The 24,073-nt window shown below is 38.0% G+C and overlaps 1 protein-coding gene across 2 annotated transcripts; it reads right to left on the minus strand.

Annotated features, from left to right (window-relative positions):
• Window positions 1-494: 494 nt before the first annotated feature.
• On the minus strand, window positions 495-18,749 carry LOC311087283 (uncharacterized protein). 2 transcript variants are annotated; one of them, XM_084120585.1, is made up of 5 exons: window positions 17,825-18,749; window positions 17,655-17,703; window positions 10,887-11,207; window positions 1,848-3,255; window positions 495-1,034 (listed from the first exon to the last, which is right to left on the minus strand). In XM_084120585.1, exons 3-5 carry the CDS (start codon window positions 11,002-11,004, stop codon window positions 968-970), a joined length of 1,593 nt encoding a protein of 530 aa, XP_083976711.1. In that variant the 5' UTR covers window positions 11,005-11,207; window positions 17,655-17,703; window positions 17,825-18,749; the 3' UTR covers window positions 495-967. The 2 variants fall into 2 exon arrangements, with proteins under 2 accessions (XP_083976711.1, XP_083976710.1); XM_084120584.1 differs by lacking the exon at window positions 17,655-17,703.
• Window positions 18,750-24,073: the final 5,324 nt, after the last annotated feature.

A 24,073-nucleotide genomic window follows, 5' to 3' on the forward strand; every position in this document is an offset into this window, starting at 1 on the left:
TAAACCTTCAAAAACCTTATTACCTTGTGTTTCACTTATTCTGGAAATAGGACATTTGTACCAGTCGCACTGTGACATTTTAAATGATACCAAACATGAAAATACTCTGTGATAATCATTCACATTAAACCATACATTTTCTTGGGTGAAATCAGGTGATCATCTGAGCCTGAGAGAGAGGGGGTGAGGGGAGAGGGAAGGAGATGTAGATTAAGATGACTCAGAGGTGAGACTTTCGTCTCGATGGTGCACGAGGGCCAGTTCAAATGATAATCTCCAGAGAGGTCCTTTTGTCCTCTCAGGGTCTGGCCACCCCCAAAACAGACTGTCTGGAATTCCCTAATTTATCAATTCTTACAATATCAAGGGTGAAACTGTTAATAATGTAGACAGACAGCAATCTCATTCAATGTCAGTCATGTGTGTGGTAAAAATATCAATTAGGCATTTAAAAGCTCTGTTGATAAAAATGTAAAATAACAATGAGTCATTGATAAAATGAGTAATAAGTTTAATCAATCATTTTTTGAAGCAAATACAAACATTAAGTAAAAGTGAATTAGACAGATCTCTCTCTTTACTGACTGATAAGAGCCAAGCATCTCAAGAGAAAAAGAGAAGAAAAGAGTCCAGTTTCAAAGGTACATGAGAGTATATCTTGCGTTTTCTTGGAAGAGTAGAAGTGGGAGAGAAACTGAGTGATACAAATTCTTTTATAAGACAAATCTGTTTCTCTCCTTTCATGTGTTTCTGACAGACTGAATCTCTTGTTACAGTGTTGTAATAATATGAATGAATCTTCTCCATTGTGTGAATCTTCAAGTGTTTCTTCAGGACTGATGGTCAATGAAACTGTTTACCGCACTGATCACAGTTAAATGGTCTTTCTTCAGAATGAGAGTAGATGTGATTTCAGAGCGAAAGCCTGAGCCGCTTCTTCAGACTTGATTTACATGTGAAGCGTTTTTTACACTGAGGGCAGGAGACAGATTTTTTGGCTTCTGTTTTTCCTTTCTTCTTCACGTCCATCAGGTCTAAAAGAAACATTACATCAAGAGAGATTTCAAATGAGACAAAAGTGAAATGAAATGTGAAGCTCAAAGTCAAGATCACTGATGAGTTCAATAGTCATTTTAATCCCATCATATCTGGTCATCAACTGCTGTGCACGATTATGATTTATTTTAATATCATGAAGATAATTTGTGTTATAAATCACTAGTTTGGTCATGAAACTCTAGATGGCGCATGCTTGACATGTAATCTTTAAGCAATCACATCATTTCCAACACCTTTCTAACATTAACAGAGGAAGAATCTGGAAGCTTCTCGTCTCTGTATTCTTGATAAGCACCAGAGCAAATACAAAAACATGAAAATACTGTTTGACGTTTTATCTTCACCATAATAAGCAGTGTCAGAAAGAGAAAGTTGCACAGCGCTGCTATGTATATTGCTTTATTTCTGCTTGTTTTGACATGAGCGCCACCTACTGTCAGAGAGTGATTTTGCATTCACTGAACAGACAATCCCCCAGAAGTCAAAATCAAACTTTTTTCAACACATTCATGTTGGGTTGAACACGAGTTAATCGAAACCAATCAAACAACAAACTGTCCGTTGCTCATCTTGGCTGTTAAGAAACTAATGAATGAATGAGGCATTTAGCGCTACTATTTACTACTGTACACACTGAGCGCTTTACAATCACATCAGGTGTCGGCCTCATTCACGACCTGGATGATTCAACAGCAGCCACTGTGAAACAGCGCCAACTATAGGTGGAGAAGAGACTAACTTACACAGAAGAAATTTTGTTTCTCAGCACATAAAGATGAACTTCTTACCGTGATCTCAGACTGAGGTGATGTGGTTTCTCCACTGCATGGATCTTCATGTGTCTCTTCAGGAGACTTTTAAAAGAGAAACACTTTCCACACTGATCACACGTGTGCGGCTTCTCTCTGCTGTGGATCCTCTCATGTGTTTTCAGAGTTGATGATCGACTGAATCTCTTGTCACAGTGTGAACACTTGTAAGGTTTTTCTCCAGTGTGAATTATCTCGTGCTGTTTTAAACATTGCGCTGTAATAAAAGTCTTCTCACACTCAAAGCACATGTACTCTCTCACACCAGTATGAGTTTTCTGATGTCTATGTAAAGATTGCTGCAGTGAAAAACTCTTTCCACACACAGGACATGAATGTGGCTTCTCCTTTGTATGAACTGTCAGGTGTCTCTTCAGGCTTAATGACTCAATAAATGTTTTTCCACACTGATCACATGTGAACGGCTTCTCTCCAGTGTGAACTCTCATGTGACTTTTAAGGTGTGCTGATCGGCTAAATATCTTCCCACATTGATTGCATGTGAACGGCTTCTCTCCAGTGTGAACCTTCATGTGAATCTCAAGACTTTGTTTGGTTGTGAAACTCGATCCACATTGATCACATATAAATGGATTTTCTCCAGTGTGAACTCTCATGTGAATCTCAAGACTTTTTTTGTATGTGAAACTCTTTCCACACTGATCACACGTGTGCGGTTTTTCTCCAGTGTGGATCATCTCATGTCTTTTCAGAGATGCTGACACACTGTATCTCTTGTCACAGTGTGAACACTTGTAAGGTTTTTCTCCAGTGTGGATCATCTCATGTCTTTTCAGAGATGCTGACACACTGTATCTCTTGTCACAGTGTGAACACTTGTAAGGTTTTTCTCCAAGGTGAATTCTCTCATGCTGTTTTAAACAGGTCGCTGTAGTAAAAGTCTTCTCACACTCAAAGCACATGTACTCTCTCACACCGGTATGCATTTTCTGATGTCTATGTAAATATTCCAGCAGTGAAAAACTCTTTCTACACACAGAACATGAATGTGGCTTCTCCTTCGTATGAACTCTCAGGTGTTTCTTCAGGTTTGATGACCCAATAAATGTTTTCCCGCACTGATCACATGTGAACAGCTTCTCTCCTGTGTGAACTCTCATGTGAATCTTAAGAGATGATGATTGACTGAAACTCTTCCCACATTGATCACATGTGAACGGCTTCTCTCCAGTGTGAACTCTCATGTGAATCTCAAGATTAAGTTTGGATGTGAAACTCTTTCCACACTGAGTGCAGGTGAAAGATTTCTTGTCTTTTCTTTTCTTTACAAATGTATTCTTAGTCTTTGAGCGACTTTGAGGTTTGACATGATGTTCCTCTTCCACTTCACTCAATTCTTCTCTCTCCTCACTCTCTTCCATTAGCTCTGAAATGAAAGAAAAAAAAGTTTAATTACATTTCCAGCACATCTGTCACGTTTAGTGTTTGTCTTCATGTTATGTTTGCCTGTGACACCCAGTTTCCCCATGTGTTTCTTTGATTTAAGCCATCACCTGATTCGTTAATTAGTCGTTATGAGTTCATTTGAAATCGAAAGCAGCCTTCTGTCATTGAGTTTCATATTTTTATAGTATAATCCCACTGCATTCCCAACAACATAAATTATGCCTTTGTAAAGCATTTTTAAGGAAAATACCATCAGGGGAGAACACACACTGCAAGCGCATCATCAAGCAAAGTGTGTTTCTCACAGCGCATATCCTGTGCAACGAAGCCTGTGATTCAACCTTTTGAACTTTATGAATGTAATGAATGAGTACACACGCAACGGCAGTAAATTAGCTTAAAAAGGGAAATGTATATAATTAATTATGACAAGTTATAAGTGTGTGTATATATATATATATATATATATGTATATATATATAAATTTAGATCAGCTTTCAGAATGAACTGTAGCAGAATTAATTTTACAATCAGCTGATCTTTTGTCCAACGAAACAACATATTTTATCAACTCTTAAGAAAGAGCATCCGTACAGACTCTACAATCTCTTAAAGTCCCCGTGAACCGGAAGTTGCAAATGTCTTTTCTCCAGTGTTATGACATATTTCCAAGTGAAAGGGAATACTGAACAGAGGTTAAGCATTTTCAACCCAAGCCGTCAAACTTACGCCATTCCAGACCGGAAGTAACTTTTCAGACTTTGATTAAAGATAACCACGACAAACTATTTTTTCTTTCTGTGTATTATCTGGCACGGATTAATTGTTCACCACAAGACTAATATGCGCTAACAAAGTAAATAGGGTAAATTTTGATTTCAAGGGGACTTTAAAGGCGACATGAAATCAAAATTGACCCTATTTACTTTGTTAGCGCATATTACTAGTCTGGTAAACAATTAATCCATTTAACCACTCCTCAAACCGTCAGTCTGCTATTAGTGAGAGATGCAGAGGAGAAGCGCTAAAGTAAAACCCTGCCCTCTGTTCAATATTCCCTTTCACTGGGAAATACGTCACAACACTGGAGGAAACTCGTTTGCAACTTCTGGTTCACGAAGACTTTAATATGTGTGATTAACCCTTTCCATTCCAGCTAGTACTTTGTAATGTTGTTAGAATTCAGTTTTAAAGGAACATTCCGACTTTTTGGGACTTTAGCTTATTCACCATATCCTCCAGAGTTAGATAAGTCCATACATACCTTTTTCATCTCCGTGCGTTCTGTAACTGTTTGACACACCCACCGTTAGCCTAGCTTAGCACAAAGACTGGAGGTAAACGGCTCCAGCTAGCATACTGCTTAGAGCACTGCACGGGGCAAAACATCCAGCCCTAACTGAGACCTGGCCCGTTGTGTTCAAGCCCTAATCCGAACCCGACCCGAGACCAACATCAATATCACTTTAAAGTGTCTCTGACGCGCACGGTCTCTGCTAGACGCACACACATACACACACACTACTAGGTAAAATTTTATTATAGGCCTCAAACATAACTACCACCACCGACAATTATGCCCACAAATATTAATACAGACTGTCCATTACAGAGAAGCATAAGCATGCAGTAGAGCAGTGGTTCCCAACCTTTTTCCTTGGGGCCCCCCCATGTACATATTTAACAATCCGTGACCCCCCCCATAGCATTAATATATATGTATGTATATATTGATATATTGATGCTATGCACATAAACACACACACTGTATAACTAAATGTAGTTTTTTATGACATTTAATGATTTTTAATGACATTTTATTACATGAATACACAGGAAATGTTCCTTTCAACTTCAAATGTTTCCTTTTAGCCTAATATTTTCATTTTTACACAACTAGTAAAACGCAGTTGTTTCTCTTTTTTCAGGATTTTGTGTATAAACATAGAATACTGAATGTTATGAACGTAATGTTAAATATGAACGGTAGAATGCTGTATGTACTTGCATGCACAGATCCTTATTTTTTACAAGGCTAATCATAACGTCAGCATGAACACTGGGTTTGATTAACTCCTCTCCAATATTATGCGGCTTTTTTGCCTTGGCAATCAACAGCGAACACTCAAAGGAGACTTTAGTGGCCTTCTGTAAATCACTACCTGCTCTTTCGAATACTTTTCTGATGTCTGTGGATCTTTTTGACAGAGCCATCTCTTTTTTTCTCTCTAAGAATTCCTCATCTTTGCCGATTGTCTCTGGATGCTTCATTTCCTGGTGTCTTTTCATCTTGCTTGGTTTCATGCTGTCGTTTGCCAGTTTTTCACCACAAAAGACACATTCTGGCCGAGACTTGTCTTGGCCTTCAATAAAACCAAAATTTATGTAGGTTTTGTCATAGTGTCTTAACTTTTTCTTCACCTCTGATGAAGAATTACCGCATTTACGTTTCTCTGCCATTTTCCTTTTGTTTTTGCCGTTACTATGACAACAAGCACATTGAGCAAGTGACGGTATGCGCGCAAAATTAGGATAGGAATAATATAGGAATATAATATCTTGGCATTGTAAGCATATGATTTTTTTTAAAAACTGTGAAAAAATATTTTTTTATACAATTATTAGTGGAACATTTTATGCATCTTTATTCACCTCAAAGCATATCTCCCGAGGGGGGGCGCGGACCCCAGGTTGGTAACCAATGCAGTAGAGAATATTATATAGCCAAATGTGATCCAGCAGTAAATAAAGATTTACGGCCTACCTTTTTTTTGATGTTTGGTAACTTTACTGAAGATCAACGTTTCAAAGAACTCTTGCCAACTGGCTAACGTTAAAGGAATAGTTCACTTTGAAATAAAATTTTGGTATGTTTTAGCTTACCTCAAGGGCATCCAAGATGTAGGTGTCTTTTTTTCCGCAGTAGTTTCAATTTTGATATTTTTAGGTCAAACCGTTCTTGTCTGTCAGTCATTCCATGCAGGTCTATGGTCACTGTCTCAAAGAGCATGCACAAAGTCCAAATTAAAACAATTCCCCATCGTCCAAATTAAACAATTCCCCATCGTAAGTACACGTTGATGGCCTAAGACACAAAACGAGCGGTTTGTGTGAGAAAACGAACAGTATTTATATCGTTGTTACCTCTTGAACACAGCCGCGTCCAAATGATCTGAGGGCGCGGGCGGGTATAGATATGTACACTAGACGTCGCCTTGGCTACGGTTTCGTTCCAATGAGCTGCAATTTTTTAATTGTTTAATTTGGACGATGGGGAATTGTTTTAATTTGGACTGTGCATGCTCTTTGAGACAGTGACCATAGACCTGCATGAAATGACTGACAGACAAGAACGGTTTGACCTAAAAATATCAAAATTGAAACTACTGCGGAAAAAAAGACACCTACATCTTGGATGCCCTTGAGGTAAGCTAAAACATACCAAAATTTTATTTCAAAGTGAACTATCCCTTTAAATAATAAAAAATATATAATAAATAAATAAAAATCCGTTAAACTGAGTAGGATCATTCACTGTTTATTTGCGAGTGTTGTGAAGAAAAATAATAGTATCCACTGTTGAAGGCTTCAGGCTCATTGTTTGTTGTTGTAATCAAATCAAAACTCTTTCAAATACAGCTTTTCCTGAAGTATTGGGAACTTTTAGTAACTCCCCACGCTCCAACTTCTCCCTGATGCTCTGCATGGTCAACTAACACCTATGCATTGCACGTGTGTCGCGTTACTCGCGTAATCGCATATTGCGTTGCATATTTATAATATTATCAATATAACAATATTTCATACAGTAGCCTGCGCTCTGCACGTATATCATGGGCACAATGAAAGGAGAGAAGCTAAATGAGTACGAGTCCGACCAAAGCCCGATCTGTAAAAAAAAAAAAAAAAATGGCCCGACTGCTCCCAATAAGTGACAAAATAACGCCAACATTTTCCTATTTACATGTTGTGATTTGTATAGTCACAGCGAGTACAAATAACAAGGTCACATGAGACACAGCCATCTTCTTACCGTATACATACTGGGAACTATATTCTCAGAAGACGAAGCACTGCTACATCGGCGGAGTGATTTGCTCGCAGCGCCTTGAGAAGCCCTGTGGTGAAGAGCAGAGAGTTCGCTCAGAGTTGGAGTAAATCACTCCGCAGAAGTAGCAGTGCTTCGCCTTCTGAGAATATAGTTCCCAGTATGTATACGGTTAGAAGATGGCTGTGTCTCATGTGACCTTGTAATTTAATTTGTACTCGCTATGACTATACAAATTACAACATGTAAATAGGAAAATGTTGGCGTTATTTTGTCACTTTTTTTGTCAATCGATTGTCGAGTTCACGCGCGTGATCATAGGTAACTTAACCAATGCGCGTGAACTCGACAATCGATTACTGTGGAATTCGACCGAAAACAGGATGTAAATACAGGTATGTGCGCTGGCCGAATTAACATCATCTTTCACATCTACTGCAGTCAGATTAACCGTGATCACTCTGAAGGAATCACTCACATTGGCTGGGCACTTGTAATGACACATCAAGGATGTTAAGAGGGTGAAAGCAGGTTTAAAACTTGCCCCATTGAAGTCAACAGGGTGCAAATTTTAAAAAGAGGATAACATGGTGTAGGCAACACCGATTTTTGTCGTTGTTCTCTGTACTGACAGCACTCCAAATTTACAAAAAAATGAGCTCAATGTTAAAATTGACCGGAGTTCTCCTTTAAGTGCACTTAATACTTTGTTGGTCTTTCTTAGTATTTCTCAGCTTTCCATTGTTATCGGTTGATGAGAATGTTATATTTTTTTTACTTATTCCTTTTTTATTCTTTGTCCTTTACCTTTTTTGTTATTATTATTACTTATACCTGTTTATTTATTTGTTTGGTTGTTTACTTATTTTCTTTTAATAAAAAAATATAAATAAATCATAAAAAAGAAAAAAAAAACATATTCAGTGACCATAACTCGTTAGTCAGCTAGAACAATTAAAGGGGTGGTTGATTATGATTTCACTTTTCTAACTTTAGTTAGTGTGTAATGTTGCTGTTTGAGCATAAACAACATCTGCAAAGTTGCAACACTTAAAGTCCAAAGCAAAGGGAGATATTTGCTTTTAAAGAAATAGTTTTTTAAGGACTACAACAAACGGCTGGTATGGATTACACGACATTCCACACGGGTTAGTGACATCACCAACCCTAAAATGTACATAATCCCCGCCCCCGGGAACACGCAGTCCATGTTAAGAAGAGGAAAAGTTGTTGTAGTCGAGCACATTTGTGAATCAGCTCAAACTGTAGCATCCGTCTTTTCACATGCAATAGAAAGTCACTCTGTGTGCATCTCACAACAGTTCCTATACAGAGATTTATAGATTATCATGACAGAATATGCTAATTGAAGATAGTTAACTCCACATCAGCAACATAAATTCATCAACTAAGCATTCAGAGACGTCCAGTTGCATTCTACATGTTGTCACTTCTTCTTGAGTCTCCCTATATTTGTCTGACTCAATTTAAACATAAAAGGCAGAACAGTTTCTGTCATTGTAGTGTGTGTCAGCGTGAGGTAGTCGGAGCTGCTAACACACACACACACACACACACACACACACACACACACACACACACACACACACACACACACACACACACACACTCTTGAAGCTCCGCCCTCTGTGTCGGGAGCAGCAGCTCATTTGCATTTAAAGGGCCAGACACAAAACGGTGCTTTTTTGCTAACCCTCAAAGAGTGACTTTAACATGTTATATAAAAACATCTGTGAGGTATTTTGAGCTAAAACTTCACACACACACTCTGTCACATCAGAGATTTATTTTACATCTTGTGAAAAGGGATACATTACCACCCCTTTAATTCTAGAGAGGAGCATTTTGATAATTATATGCACCACATTACATATGCATTATAATTTTTATGTTAAATATTTAATGCATGTTTAAATAAATCAGTAAAGTTTTTTATGACAGCCACCATTTAAATGTTTATATTTAAAGTGGAAATATGATTATGTAATTGTTACATTAGTATAACTTTATTATTATAAAAAACATCCTTGAATGTAATTTAAGTGTTTCTATACAAATCAGTAGGGGAGAGTGGGGTGATTTGTGCCAGGGGGGGGAAGTAGTTCCACCCTTGTTTCTGGAAAACCATAGAAGAAATTGGTCATGTGACCACATAATTTTGAAAAGCAATCACTTTTACTCGTCCTCCAAAGAAGAGAGACACATGGCATGAGAGTTAAGCACATTTTAGTGCATAAAAATTAGTAAGTAAAATTTAAAATTTCTATGATTAAGGTTTTTTGATTGTAGTGTCTGAACAATTATAGACAAGTTTGAAAACATTTCACACATGTTTTAGTGCTTTAGTAGGCTACACAATGAGTCTATACAGTTAGCATGATGTTAGCTCTTAACTGCTGGATCATGCTAGTTTTTCAAACTTGTGGGTCTGGGGTGATTTGTGCCAAAGGGCCTGGGTTAAGTTGTGCCAGATCCAGACCACCTAGACCTACATACTCACAGGGGATAATCTTGAGAAGTGAGGAGATGGGCATGCCTCATCATTGTTTGACTTAGGCCTGCCTGCTATTTGTTTCATTTAGCTAACACTGATTTCAGTTTTGAGTTTGCACTATGTTATTAAAGAGAAGTTTTATTCCGTTTTTAAGTGGCCTATGTCACAATAGGATGTTTAGAAATGAGCCTAGTCACTTTATTCTTATGTTACATAATTGACAGACAGCGCTGTCAACAGGCATCTATTGCCAAAGCCCTTTTGCCTGAAATGATTCACAAATATAATATATTGTGTTGCTATGGTGCTCTAAATCGTTGCTAGGGCGTAGCTTGATAGCTTCACAATGATCCTGAGAGACTGATTGGTCGTCTGAGTAAAATGAGCTTGTCTCTATGACACTGTGATCCAGAGTTATGTTCAATACAAAATCCCTATGCAATTGACCATAGTAGGAAAAATGCATGCTATGGTATTCCAGGGTGACAATATCTAAATAAACCTTAAATGAGTAATTTTGTATTGAATTTATCTTGCTTTCATATAGCATTACGGTTCATAACATTAAAATGTTCTGTTTTACTTCAGAAATCATTGGCACAATTTACCCCCAATGTATTCCCCCAAAGGCATTTTCTTTCCTTTAGAACATTTGCCATGTACTTTATCTGATATATACAGTATATCTAAAACAATCAATATCGAATCGCAAGCTTGTGAATATAAATCGAATCGAATCGTGGAAATTGTGTCAATACTCAGCAAACTATATTGAAAAATGTCAAAATGTTTGATAAGATGGTTGCAATAAAATGGCAGTTATAAATGTAAAATAAAACAGCTAAAATATTTAGTTGGACCTGATGTTGACAATCAATATAACAGTTTCTCAAACCTCCCTTTACTGACCATTTGCTGAAAACAAACAAAAAAGAAAATATTCTTCTATGTCATAGTTTACCTGTTTATGTAAAAGTGAAGAAGTGCTTGAATGTTTCTAACATGAATGTTCTCCAGCATCATGAATGAATGAAGAATAAACACCAACCTCTTTGTTCTTCAGGATCTTCAGTGTGTTTCATTCTGCAGGGTTCTGGATCACTCATGTTCTCACTGTCCTCTTTAATAAACTCAGTCTTTGCAGATTTCAGCTCTTCCTGATGCATTGCTGCTTGTCTTCACTTGTAGCTGATGGGAATATTCCAGCATTTATTGAAGAATTACAGTGGGAGGAGCTTCACTGACCATGTGACTGTTGTGGGAAGAGCTTCACTGATGATGTGATTGTTGTGGGAGGAGCTTCACTGATGATGTGATTGCTGTGGGAGGGGCTTCACTGATGATGAATTTCACTGTAGGAGGAGCTGATCTGCAAAAATCAAAGTTATCAGTTGCTTAGTTTATTTTAAAGGTGCACTAAGTAACTTTTTTTACCTTAACTGAACAGCTTCTGAGTCATTGGAATAGTTATATGACTTTTTTCAGGTTGAATGGTGGTCGTCGCGCAGCCCCCAAGCGCCTGTGAGCAGAAAAACCACCCTTGCAACTTTGGGCCGGCGGGCCGCTGGCCTCAGCGTCAGGAAATATTGCGTGATATCAGGTCTCGCGATGTAACGAATTGCTTTACGGCACTGCACACAAAGCTAGGAAAGCTTTGTCGGAGGACGAAAGAAAGAGGAAACGGCAGACTGACCGAGCAAGGAATCAGACTCGAGTAAATATCATTATTGTTGATGGACTAGTAGACATCTTCAGAGGTTATCTGTGCCTGTTCGATGTCCGACGCTTTGTAACGCGTTCTGTCAGGAGGAGAAATAGGGATAGCTCACAGATGAAGTTATTACCGAGAGCCAGACAGACTCACGGAGGCGATTGGCATCTCACAACTTGCACTTTATTCCCCAGTCGAACTCGTGTAACTCTCTGTCACCCGTTCTACCATCCACATATTTACTTGATAAACAAAAGTAGGATAAGAATGAGCATCAAACTGAAATAACCCGCATACGGGTGTTCGAGGTGCACATACAATACAGACTGCCGACGACAGTTCAACAGGGCGCGCGCAGCTCTTAAAGGGGCCACACCTTATTTCCACTCATTACAGCTTCCATCCGACTGAACAGGAACCGGTATAGAGGGCGGAAGGGATCAGGCCGTGAGTGCAGAGACGGCTCTGCGCGAGTGCTATTTACGACAGTAGCGTTAAATACAAGTACTCCACAGCGACTTTAGGGGTCGCTGTTTGACAAAAACGGAAAGCTGCATAGTGTGCCTTTAATACTAAATTTAAGCATTTATGTCTGTATCTCTATATAGCAACCAACAATTACCCTCAGTCTATTGACACCAATGAAATGAGCTTTAAGTGTCAATGTACAGGAGATCTGAAGACATCAGCATAATAAATGAGGTGAAAACAGGAACTATTGTCATGAAATAAAGAGTGTTTTCAGCAGATCTGTTAATATTGATGAGCCTCAGACTATCAACACTCATTCAGCAAGCCATTCAGGATCATCAGCAGATCATCTCACTTTATTCTGAGTGTTTGCTGTTAGAAACACATTATTTGAGTCAGGATAGATGACAAAAGACTATCACTCATCTTCAACCACTACAGCTACATAACTATGAACTGAAACATGGTTTGCTTTTATGGTAACTACATTCATTGTATTAAGGTAATTAGATCTCTAACACGTAACAGTTTTTATGTGCAGATACTGACAATCATCAATAACAATTAGATGATTATCTTTGCTTAAAGTTGCGAACAGCAGCTAAGCTAATTACAGACGTGGACAAAATTGTTGGTACCGTTGGTAAATATGAACAAAAAAGCTGGTGAAAATAAATCTGCATCATTAATCCTTTAGATCCTTTATTTAAAAAAAAAAAATCGAACTTTTCATTGAAGTAAACAAATTTTAAATGGGGAGGGGGCAGGGGCGTTGCTAGACATAAAGCTCTACTGGGGCACAGGTCCCCCATTTTTGTCTGAGATAGCAAAAGTAACTAAGGAGGCCGTGGCTTACCGATAGGTCAATTAAATATAAATTTCATATCCGAAAGAATGATTCATTGTTATCACAAACAAACAAAGACAGTAGTACAGAAGACAACATTGTGTGTATTTTCTGTGCTATACAGTGCTGCAGGCAGGGGCGTTTGTTTTAAAAACACCAGGCTGGGCAGTTGGGTAACTTATTTTAACTTAAACATAGCATCCATTTTTCAGAGACGTCAGTGGAAAGTTTGTATTTCAGTCGGAATGTCAATGGCAAAGAAAGTAAAACGAGGCATGTAGCTTATTATTATTATTATTATCATTAAGGTTAACTGACGAGAGAGAGAGAGAGAGAGAGAGAGAGAGAGAGCACTTCTGTTGAATGCTGTTGGTTGCTTATCAATGCTGTTGGTTGCTTCACTCAGCACGTGTTATTTGGATTAAAACTAAATCATATATATGTAAGTAAAACATGAACTGTTACTTTATTTGTTTACCGGGTGGTTCTCTACATTATTACAGGACATATACAGGTCAGAAAGTTCTATGAACTTCAAACATCCAAAGTGCGCCCCGAAAACCATCGCCCCACAGCCTTGTATTCTTTGAAACAACAGGGGGCGACTCGAGTAATTGTCCTCTAAACCAGTGGTTCCCAAACCTGTCCTGAAGGCCCCCCAACACTGCACGTTTTCTTTGTCTCCCTAATCAAACACACCTGATTCAACTCATCAGCTCAATTAACCCATGTGATAATGAGCTGATGAGTTGAATCAGGTGTGTTTGAGTAGGGAGACAAAGAAAACGTGCAGTGTTGGGGGGCCTTCAGGACAGGTTTGGGAACCACTGCTCTAAACCATCAGGAATCAGCGGTGAGAAGAAGAAAGCTACACACGTGACAATTGCTGCGTTCCAAACCGCATACTTCCCTACTATTTAGTATGGGAAAAAGAGTAGGCGAGCGAAAAAGTATGTACGAATCCAAAAGAGTAGGCGAGAATTACCTGGGTGACGTACTAATTATCGCGAGATTCGGACTTAAGTGCGTTCGAATATGCCTACTTTCCTACTATATAGTAGGCGAAAACAGTACGTGAAGGAAGCAGTACGTTCGAAACATCAGTATTCATAAAAGAGTAGGCGAGAAGTTCCCGGATGGCTTACTGCTTCCGGCCAGATTTTCGAGTGCTCAACCGATGGATACTCTTCTATCCCAGGAGGCCACGCGAGAGGATACGTCATTATCAAACATCGCAGAGATCGGCGACGCGGGTGCTTTAAAATGTGAGTAAACACGGTTCCTTTTGTTAAAATTGCATGTGTTGAACTACTGTAGAGTAAACTGTTGAATTGTTGAAGGTGTAAAGACGTTACACAGTATAGTTGTGATTTTGCTGTAAAAACACGTTTTATTATGTATAACGTTAGCTAACAGGGGAGCTCCAGTAAGGACACGTAAGTTACGTCTCTAAAGTGGATTTACATAAACCATATACATCTTAAAGACACTTATTTTAAATGTCTATTTACATCTGACAGGAAAATCTTGAAATATCACAACATGAAATAGCATCTGAGTGATGAATGTGTGCTATTATGTAGAACAAATCTATAAAGTAACTAACGTTAAACATAAGTTATCTATTTTATTTGTCCATTAGAAGTTGATAAATGGAGGAACATTTATGTTGGATAAAAAGTTAAAACAACCTCAACATGTAAATGTAGTGTTGAGTTCATAAATCACAGAGGTAACGTGGATCTTGTCTGGATGTTACAGGGACAGATGAACAGATGTGTGTGTTTATCTGGTGGAGAGTGGCTCATGAAGGCTTTGAGTCAGTATACTACAGAAATGAATAACAACTATTTAAATCTTAAGTTGTAGTTTATTTTAATTATTGTAATTTCAAACAGAGCTATTACAGCACCTTTCTGATTCTTGATTTCTGTGCATTTGCTGCAGATCTTTTGTGGTGGAGCAGGACCTGCAAGGAAAGATGATGGCGGCATTTGTGGAAAAAAAGCGTTTTTGTCTTCTAAATAATACTGAAATCAAATGACATTGTGCAGTTAAAATTACTGCTTTTGTGTTATGTTTGTGCATTTTGTAGGATCTGAAATGTCAGCAGGCTGGTGTGAGCACTGAGGATGAGGAGCCCAGAGCTGAATCCTGGAAACGGTGCCATGGATGAGACCCTCCATCACTCCACCAGCCCTTACGAGACCCTCCACCTGCCCTTATGAGACCCTCCATCACTCCACTTGCCCTTATGAGACCCTCCATCCCTCCATCTGCCCTTATTGCCTCAGATTGTGAAGCACAACACATCATGCAACAACCTCCGGCATGAAGGCACGGCTCACCTCTGGCGGTCAGCTGATTCATCAGAATAAAGCCGCAGAATGGGAACCGCTGTGTTGAGACGGCAGAAGGATGTGGGGTTCAGCGCCTGTAGCCTACATACATGATTGTAGTTTGAATAAAGCTTTGTTTCATGTGTTGACTTGTATATGCATTTGTTTATTGTGTGATGGTGACTTTCATTCATTCTTTTACTAATTTATTAATATTTCTCATTGTTGTAAGTAAATAAAATATAATTATTTAATTAATGTTTTATTTAATTGTTTGAAAGAAAATGTAGATATGTTTATTATATACACATCTAGAGTGTATTCAATCATGCATAGCTATGTCATATGATATACATTACATTTTGTTTGTTTTATTGAGATCATTTTCAGTAAAAAGTAATATAATTAAGTATTGGTCAGCATTTATCGTTGTTATTATTGTATGTTTTGGGGTGGGATAGCAATACAATTCATTCTGGGGTAATATTAATTTTTAATATTAATGATACTTAAATTTTTCGAGTACAAAATCAACAGTTTTCTCCAAAGGCGAATCTTCGCACAGCTGCCCTTTGTGCAGACATTACAAACGCTGAGGAAAACCATTCTAGGTAGGGCTGTCGAGTTACTGATGTTATGAGGTATTTATACATATATATATATATATATATATTATGGGTTTGCAAACATAGATGAGATTTTTTACACAGGATAAAGAACCTACAAGGTTGAATATCTTAATATATATTCTTAAATAATTCATTATAATACATTTTTTTTAAAAAGCTTTTTTTGTTTTGTTATTTATAGGCCTGAGGGATGAAACGAGAGTTAAATTCAACAAGAAAAAGAGGAATACATAAAGCAGTTAGACACTTTGGCTTGTGGATGAAAATGTTTGGATATTAAATTAAATTAAATTAACAACATATTCAAGAGATGACAATTTTGGGATTTCGTAATAAAAATAAATAATATCGTTAAGGATAAAACGGTGGGTCACATTAGTAGGGTTAAATATAAGAACTTAAATCAACCCTAAATGTATTCACAAAATAAATGGGCAGGAGTTTCTTCAAAAATACCACAAAATGAGCAAGTTTAATCAATATCAAGATATTTACAGATAGATGAATTAAACGTGTCCGTTCGAATCTTTTAAGTTGTTGCGCGTGTGATAACGCGTCGTAGGTCACATGATAACGTCAACATGGCAGATGTCCGGTTCGCATTCATACTCAACGAGATCTGGCTATAAAGTACCTACTCTTTTAGCGCTCGTTAAGTAAGTACTTATTTAAATTAAGTACCTACTCATTGAGTATGCGGTTTGGAACGCAGCCAATGTTTATTTTAGTACACCACCACCAATACCACACTACAAAAAGAATCGTGTAAAACCCAGTAAACCCTGAGATTATTACTCGTGACAATAAATAGGCCTATGTGGATATGAGAATGTGTACAACATAACTAAATTAACGATCTCTTACATATTTTCTAATTTCACTAAACAATTAATTTTCGTGAACGTTTTTATTAAACATTGACCTTTACGTTCATTAAAAATACTTTTTATGCAATTTTATGCTCATTTTTTATATGTAAGCAACTCAATAGGATTAATTAATTAATTAAGTTCAGCACAATTCTGATCAGTTTATAAGCTGTCAGATGAGACAAAACATGTTAGAACACACTAGTAGATCAGTAGTATGTAGTGGGAATAAGTGTGTGTGTGTCCTGTAAAGCAAATGGCACAGATGTGTGTTAGAGGTGTAAGAGACACATCAATCCTCAATCTGCATAATGACGATTCCCTCACATCTGATTCACAACATTAGCATACTGAGATGATGAAGGCCATTGTCCCACGTTTAATTCACATGTATACTTCTAAACTGATAACGTCGTACTAGGGCAGTAAATATAGTTCTACCCATTTCACGTCAATAGTTCCTGTTTTCACCTCATTTATTATGTATTATATGCCTATATATTATTAGGGGTGGGAATCTTTAGGCACCTCACGAATCCGATCCGATTACTTTTTTCTTATTTATTAATTAATTAGTTAGTTTACCAACTTGAAAATCTTAAAATCTTTTTTTTATTTAATCACATAATTATTAGCACTTTTTGAAATATTTACAATTGAAAAATTTTATTAAAATTAATAAATTTAAACTAACATAGCTTGAAAGCATTAAAGCAAGTAGTAAATAATAAAGAGGAACAAAGAAACATGTTACAAGCATCACTACAAGCGTAACATCAAGCAAAGCGCACGTTTCTCACAGCACATATCCTGTGCTATCAAGCCCGCAAATGTTCGCTTCAACCTTTCCGACCTTCATGAAAGATGTGTGTGTGTGTGTGTGTGTGTGTGTGTGTGTGTGTGAGTGGTCAAAAACTAACTTCATAATTTTGGTGAGATCTGGTATTTACCTCATTGCCTGATTAACCCCTCGTATCGCTGTTGCTAGGCAGACTTGTGCTGTCAGGGCAGAATAGGTTTTATCCTCACTAGCTTGTTTGTTATACCAGTTAATCTAGGTATGTCCCAACACCATATGAAACAATAACAATCTTTGACTTAAAATATATGTTATGCTTACCCTCCTGTGGAAGCTTCTGGATCCTTCTTGTCCCGGTCAGTAAGATGTAGGCTTCTACTGCCTTTTCTATTGCTATAAGACTTTCTTTGTAGAGCTGAAGTAAGACTGAAAACTATTTGTCTTTATAAAATAAAAGTTTATTTAAACAAATGAGAAAAATACTGGTTAAACAATGATCAATTCTTGTAGCAAAATATCAAAAGGTTACAGATTATAGTACTTCAGCTTATCCATTTTTACGGCAGTCCTATGATTTACAAAGAGCTACTTCCCCATAAGCAGTCCAAGCAATAAATCTGTTAAAAATAAAGCTATCAAGCTTTCGAGTCAAAAAAGCCAAAAAATAACAGCAAGGCGGTCTGAGCAATAAAAAGAAAAAAGATCTAGAAGAGAGAACTAACTCTCACTAGAGATGCACACAAAAAAATGAACACCAATGCACACACTTGTCATATGCATTTACAGACATACTTATACTAAACTTGCACTTCCTCTTAAGCTGTGCAAGTAACGAAATCTTGTGACTTAGGTGCGGGGAACAGGAACTTAGTCTTCCATGGCTTCAGCTAGAACATCCTCTTGCGTCACTCTTGGCCTGAGGCCTGTATGGTCGTTCTTCCTTCCTTTGCGCTTGTAACGTGTCTGTGTTAAGCAATCTCTGGAGCTGCTAATATTCTCATGTGTGTGTATTTGGAGGTCCACAATTAAAAAATTCCCCCACAGAATCGATCCAGAATAGTTTGGAGAGAGAATCGCGATCCGAGTACAGATTTTTTTCCCCACCCTTAATTTTAATGAAGAAGCTGGATAATGTTCAGGTTAGTAATAAAATAAGTTTTGAATTAGCATCAGTTACTTTACAATAGACAGACAAACAGGCATAAATGCTTAGATGTGTCTTTTAGTATTAAAACAAACTCAGTAATTGATATATTTAGATTTTTGCAGATCAGCTCCTCCCACATCAATCACATCATCAGTGAAGCTCCTCCCACAGCAATCACATCAGGTGTGTTGGACATCGGCTGCGGCTGGATGTAACCGATCGGCGAGAGTAGCCGTGTGCAGGCGGGGAGGAGCTGCAAACGGAGACGTGAACACATTCTGGTTCCCGTAGTGACCGCTCATGTGGTGTTTGCATACTTTACCACAGCTGAAGTGAAATAAATGCAATATTTGCCAAATAATACACAGATGTTTCTGAGACATTTTCATTCAATACTTTATGTACGGCTTCATACAGTGTCTGTTTGAACAAGAATAAAGTTCAACATAAGCTACTATCAATGAAGTGGAGTCTATGTTTTTTAATCAGTTTTAATTTGACAAACATGACACAATATAACACCACAACTACATGAAAAAAGTGTTTGCTGTTATAAAAAACTGATTTGTGAGCTTTAGAGTAACTAAAGGTGTTCGAATAAACACGAAACACACGTGATCGTTGTCATGCGGTGAATCCGGCCAATTGTGTAACAGCTGTGTGGTCATCAGAGCTCCTGCATCCGCCCTTGAGAAGCTGCGCTCTCTGAGTTCTCCGGCTACTCTCAAATCACTCTTGCGGTACTTTGATGGCACACGTCACAGTCACGTGGCGTCGGCGCTGTATCAAGTAGAACAAAATTTCTAACCGGCATGCACTGCTTCAAGTCAGCCGGCGATTGGTCTGCGCAGAGCTGCATGAAGTCGAACAAGCTTATTATCAGTGAAGCTCCTCCCACAGTAATCATATCATCAGTGAAGCTCCTCCTACTGCAATTCTCCAATAAATGCTGGAATATTTCCATCAGCTTCAAGTGAAGACGAGCATCAGAGCATCAGGAAGAGCTGAAATCTGCAAAGACTGAGTTTATTAAAGAGGACAGTGAGAACATGAGTGATCCAGAAACCTGCAGAATGAAACACACTGAACACAGTAGGTCAATGTGATGTCAGGAAGACGTTGGACTCCAACTAATTCAACGTCAGTCAGACGTCATATTTTGGTTGAAAATAAAAGTCAGGTTGACGTCTAAACCCAACGTTTGTTTGGCGTCAAGCTCCAACATCAGAAAGATGTTGAATTTTGGTTGGAATAAGCACCGCAAAAAAAATCTGTCAAGATCTCAGAAGAGGATTAAACAACTCCACAAACAGCATTACCAGCTTCACTTATTACTAACCAGATTTTCTTTATTTCATTTCCGTTTTAATCAGTGTTTTAAGTGGCCCAAAAGAGGTGCCGGTACTCTATTTTTTTTTTTTTTTTTTTTTTTTTTGCTGACTCCCCTCCTCCCCTGAGGTAACTATGGAAGCTTGTTTCCACCACTGAATAATAAATAAATAATAATAATTGCGACTTTTTATCTCACAATTCTGACATTTTTCTCACAATTGCGATATATCAAGTCAGAATTGCGACTTTTTTTCTCAGAATTGCGAGATATGAAGTCAGAATTGTGAGAAATAAAGTCGCAATTCTGAGATATAAAGTCGCAATTCTGAGATATAAAGTCGCAATTGCGAGATATAAAGTCGCAATTCTGAGAAATAAAGGCGCAATTGGGATATATAAAGTCAGAATTGCATTATATAAAGTCGCAAAATGCGTGTTATAACGTCAGAATTGTGAGATATAAACTATTCTGAGAAAGAAAAAAAGAGTCCGTCTTTTTTTTCCTTAGAATTTGACTTTATAGCCTATCTCACAATTGTGAGTTTATATCTCACATTTCTGAGAAAAGATGTCAGAATTCTGACTTTATAAGACGCAATTGCGACTTTATTTCACGCAATTATGACTTTATATCTCGATCGCAATTCTGACTTTATAACACGCAATTGCGACTTTATTTCACGCAATTCTGACTTTATATCTCGCAATTCTGAGAAATAAAGTCAGAATTGCGAGATGTAAACTCGCAATTGTGAGATAAAAAGTAGCAATTATCTTTTAAAATGTTTTATTCTGTGGCGGAAACAAGCTTCCATAGGTAACAACAACTATGAATATGAAGGTTTTATATACAGCAGTCAACAGACGACCTTATAAAAAATAATAAATCCTTTAGTTTGTGGATTTGCTTGAGCTAGAAAGAGCTACTGAACATAAATAAAATGTGCAAAGGGGTATTGAAAAAACAGAGTCTGAAGCCAGGAGAGCATATTAAGTGTTCATATTTGTATTTTTACCGAGCAGCTATGGTTGCGCGTTTCACACACCCTCTCCGGACGTTGAGTTGTTGACAGCGGCAAAAGCGAAGCATGCGCTTTTCACTTGTAAAACTCAAGGGTGTATGTATGGGTAATGTAGTCTCTGCTCTCGGTGGGTCGAATTAGGAGGATAGGAAGCGTGCATTGTGAAGGGCGCTCTGAAAAGCGGCAGCGCAGCCAGAGGATTAAAACAGATGTGCAAATGAGCGTACCGGTACGCTAAAAGCACGTTCTGGGCGCACGGAGAGGTGGCGGTACGCTCAAGAGCTATATTTGGAAGTGGCGGTACTGAGTACCGGCGCGTACCGGCCCACTTAAAGCACTGGTTTTAATGAAATCAATAGTTTATTTTGAAGATATTGCTGGTACAACAACAATTTATTGTAATTTATTAACAATATAAATGTATTTAAACAAGTCGTGTGTGTGTGTGTGCTAGTGTGCAAACGGAACTCCTCCAAGTCTGCAAGTCCAAAAATACATTTAGGCTATGGTGAGTTTACTACATTTTATTTTATTAAATGCATTTATGGTGAGATTATTATATTTTCATGTCAATCTGTGTTCGTTCTGACCAAAAACCATGTGCTGTCACTTTAATTCAGCGCGTGCAGCACAGCAAAAATAGACTCGGTGCAGAAACGATTGCAACATCCGCGTGCAGTGTGAAAGCTTTACCTGTTAACATGGGTGCGGAAAAAAAAAACGCACTGTAAACGGACTACGGAGTATGAGAAACGGGCGTGACTGACGCTTATATATTATATACGCTGACATATGTATGCTTATTAATCTTCGAGGCATTAAGCTGTGAGTGAGGTCTCCCACACTGCTTAATCCATTGTCGGCATCTTTCCGCTTGGGTCTTGGGTTTTGGAAAGGCGAAAAAAACGACCCCTCCCTCTAATTTTTTTGGGTAGGCCTACCTAGTGTCAGACTTGCAGGTGCCATAGGCGCATCGTTTTAGCCTGGTAATACCAGACTCTGCTACTTCGCTTTGCTTTGTAGATAGAGTCTGGAATAGCATAATAGAGAAGTGTTTTCTCTCTTGCTAGGGGGGCACTTGTCTGAAGTTTAAAATCATTGGTTACCCGTAAGCCAATCACATGACATTTGGTTATAGCGTGTGTTATGCGCATGCTCAGCCGCATCTAACTTCCACTGTAAACACATGTATGATGCGAAAACAAAACCATCGAGCGAAATACCGGAGTAAACATGGCTGTGCGCGACTTTTGCAGATTATTGTGAAGTAAATCTACGCATCCACGGTACATTTAGCGTCTACGTCGCGGCTCTCAGCCCGCCCTCTGTTCGTTGATTGGCCCGGCCATCCGAAAGCCGGTGGCAAACTAAAAGATAAGCTGCTGTCTCAGACTGACTACAGAAGCGAAATGAAATTGAGCGGAAGTAGGAAGTCTGACGTAGTCAGGCTAGCATCGTTTCACCATGTGCTGAAATCGCAATGTTTGACGGAGGACGTCCTTCTCCTTAGTTACAGTTGCTGAGCTAGGATTGGACGAGGACCGTTCGAGGGCGGGGTTTTGCGAACGGTCAATTGCCTGAATTTCTTATTTATCTTATTCAGTGTCTGTTTTTATTATATTGGACTTGTGTTTTTAATGTTGTTTTATAATAGAATTAATTTAATATTACAGCATGAGAGCAATGTTGTTTGTCAAATAATCAAGAATCAGTGTATGACTCGTAACAATGGTGACAATCAATGAAATGCTTCATGCTGCAGTGCATGCTGGGTACCACCAATCAAAACTCACCCTTATCTAATTAATGCCATAGATGAAAGGTTTTTGTGCGCTAAATAGTTTTCAAAAACCAAGTATATTATTTGATAAACAACACTGTTAGATATGCTGTAGAATCAAATGACTTCTATTATGAATAAAACAATATTAAAAGCACAAGTCCTATATAATCAAAGCATTAGACACTTAATAAGATCAGTGTCCAAGAGTCCAACTAAAGCAAACTCTAACCACCATCATGGTGACTTTAAAATGCAAAATATGATTTCATTAAAATGGAAATTAAATAAAGTAAATCTGGTTAGTTTTAAGTGAAGCTGGTAATAAGTGTAAGGCCATGCATTTCACCTTTTTGATTGGTTTAGTCCAACCAAAATTCAACGACTGCCCAATGTTGGAGCTTGACGTCAAACAAACATTGGATTTAGACGTCAACCCGACTTTCATTTTCGAACCAAAATCCAACGTCTGACCGACGCTGTAGTCTATATCCTGTGCCTGCTGGGAAAGACACATCTCTTCACCTGAAACAAGAAGCTAATAAATGCACGATTTCGAGTAAATGTGGTTTGTGTGTGATTTTCGTGTGATTTGGGGTATTTTCATATGAATAAAGAATGTTGACAGTATTGCTAAGCAAGGTGTAGCCATTAGCTGCATATAAAATGCTAAATATAACATATTTCAACATATTTTTTTGACTTAAAGCCATTTTAAACCGCGACTGGAATATGAAACAAATACTCGATAGTGGCAGCCCTAGAAAAACACTATTATGGAGTGGAAATGGCTTATAAGTCAATAGGCGCTCCTCTGTCGCCATCTACTGTTTATAGTGATCATTTCACATTTTTAAATACATACAGTATGTTGGTTTGCCAAGTATAAGTTTTCCTTCACTTTGAAACGTTTAGTTTTACAAATGGGGACAATCTTTGAAGGATGAACAAATCATGGTTTTGGTCAGCATTAAAAATATAATTAAAATAATATTTAAGGATAATATTAAACAAAATGTAAGTGCTGTAAAAAGTGTGATGGACTTGAAAGTCCTTGATTAGTGCTTGAATTTTACTCTCAAAAGGCCAGTAGTGTGTTCCTGAACAGCCGGAGGCCGCAGTTCCAGGACCCTAGTTTTTTTGTGACAGCGCCATCTACCGAACTGGATGATATAGCGGCGGCTGCAGTTTCAGGACCGCAGTTCTAGGATCCAGGTGGTTTAGTTTGTACATAGTATCAAGATCCACCTATTATCTAATGTCTTGTTAGAAAAAAAAAAATATTTTAA

This window comes from Abramis brama (assembly GCF_963993115.1).
Source record: "Abramis brama genome assembly, chromosome: 1".
In the NCBI taxonomy this organism is placed as follows: Eukaryota; Metazoa; Chordata; class Actinopteri; order Cypriniformes; family Leuciscidae; genus Abramis; species Abramis brama.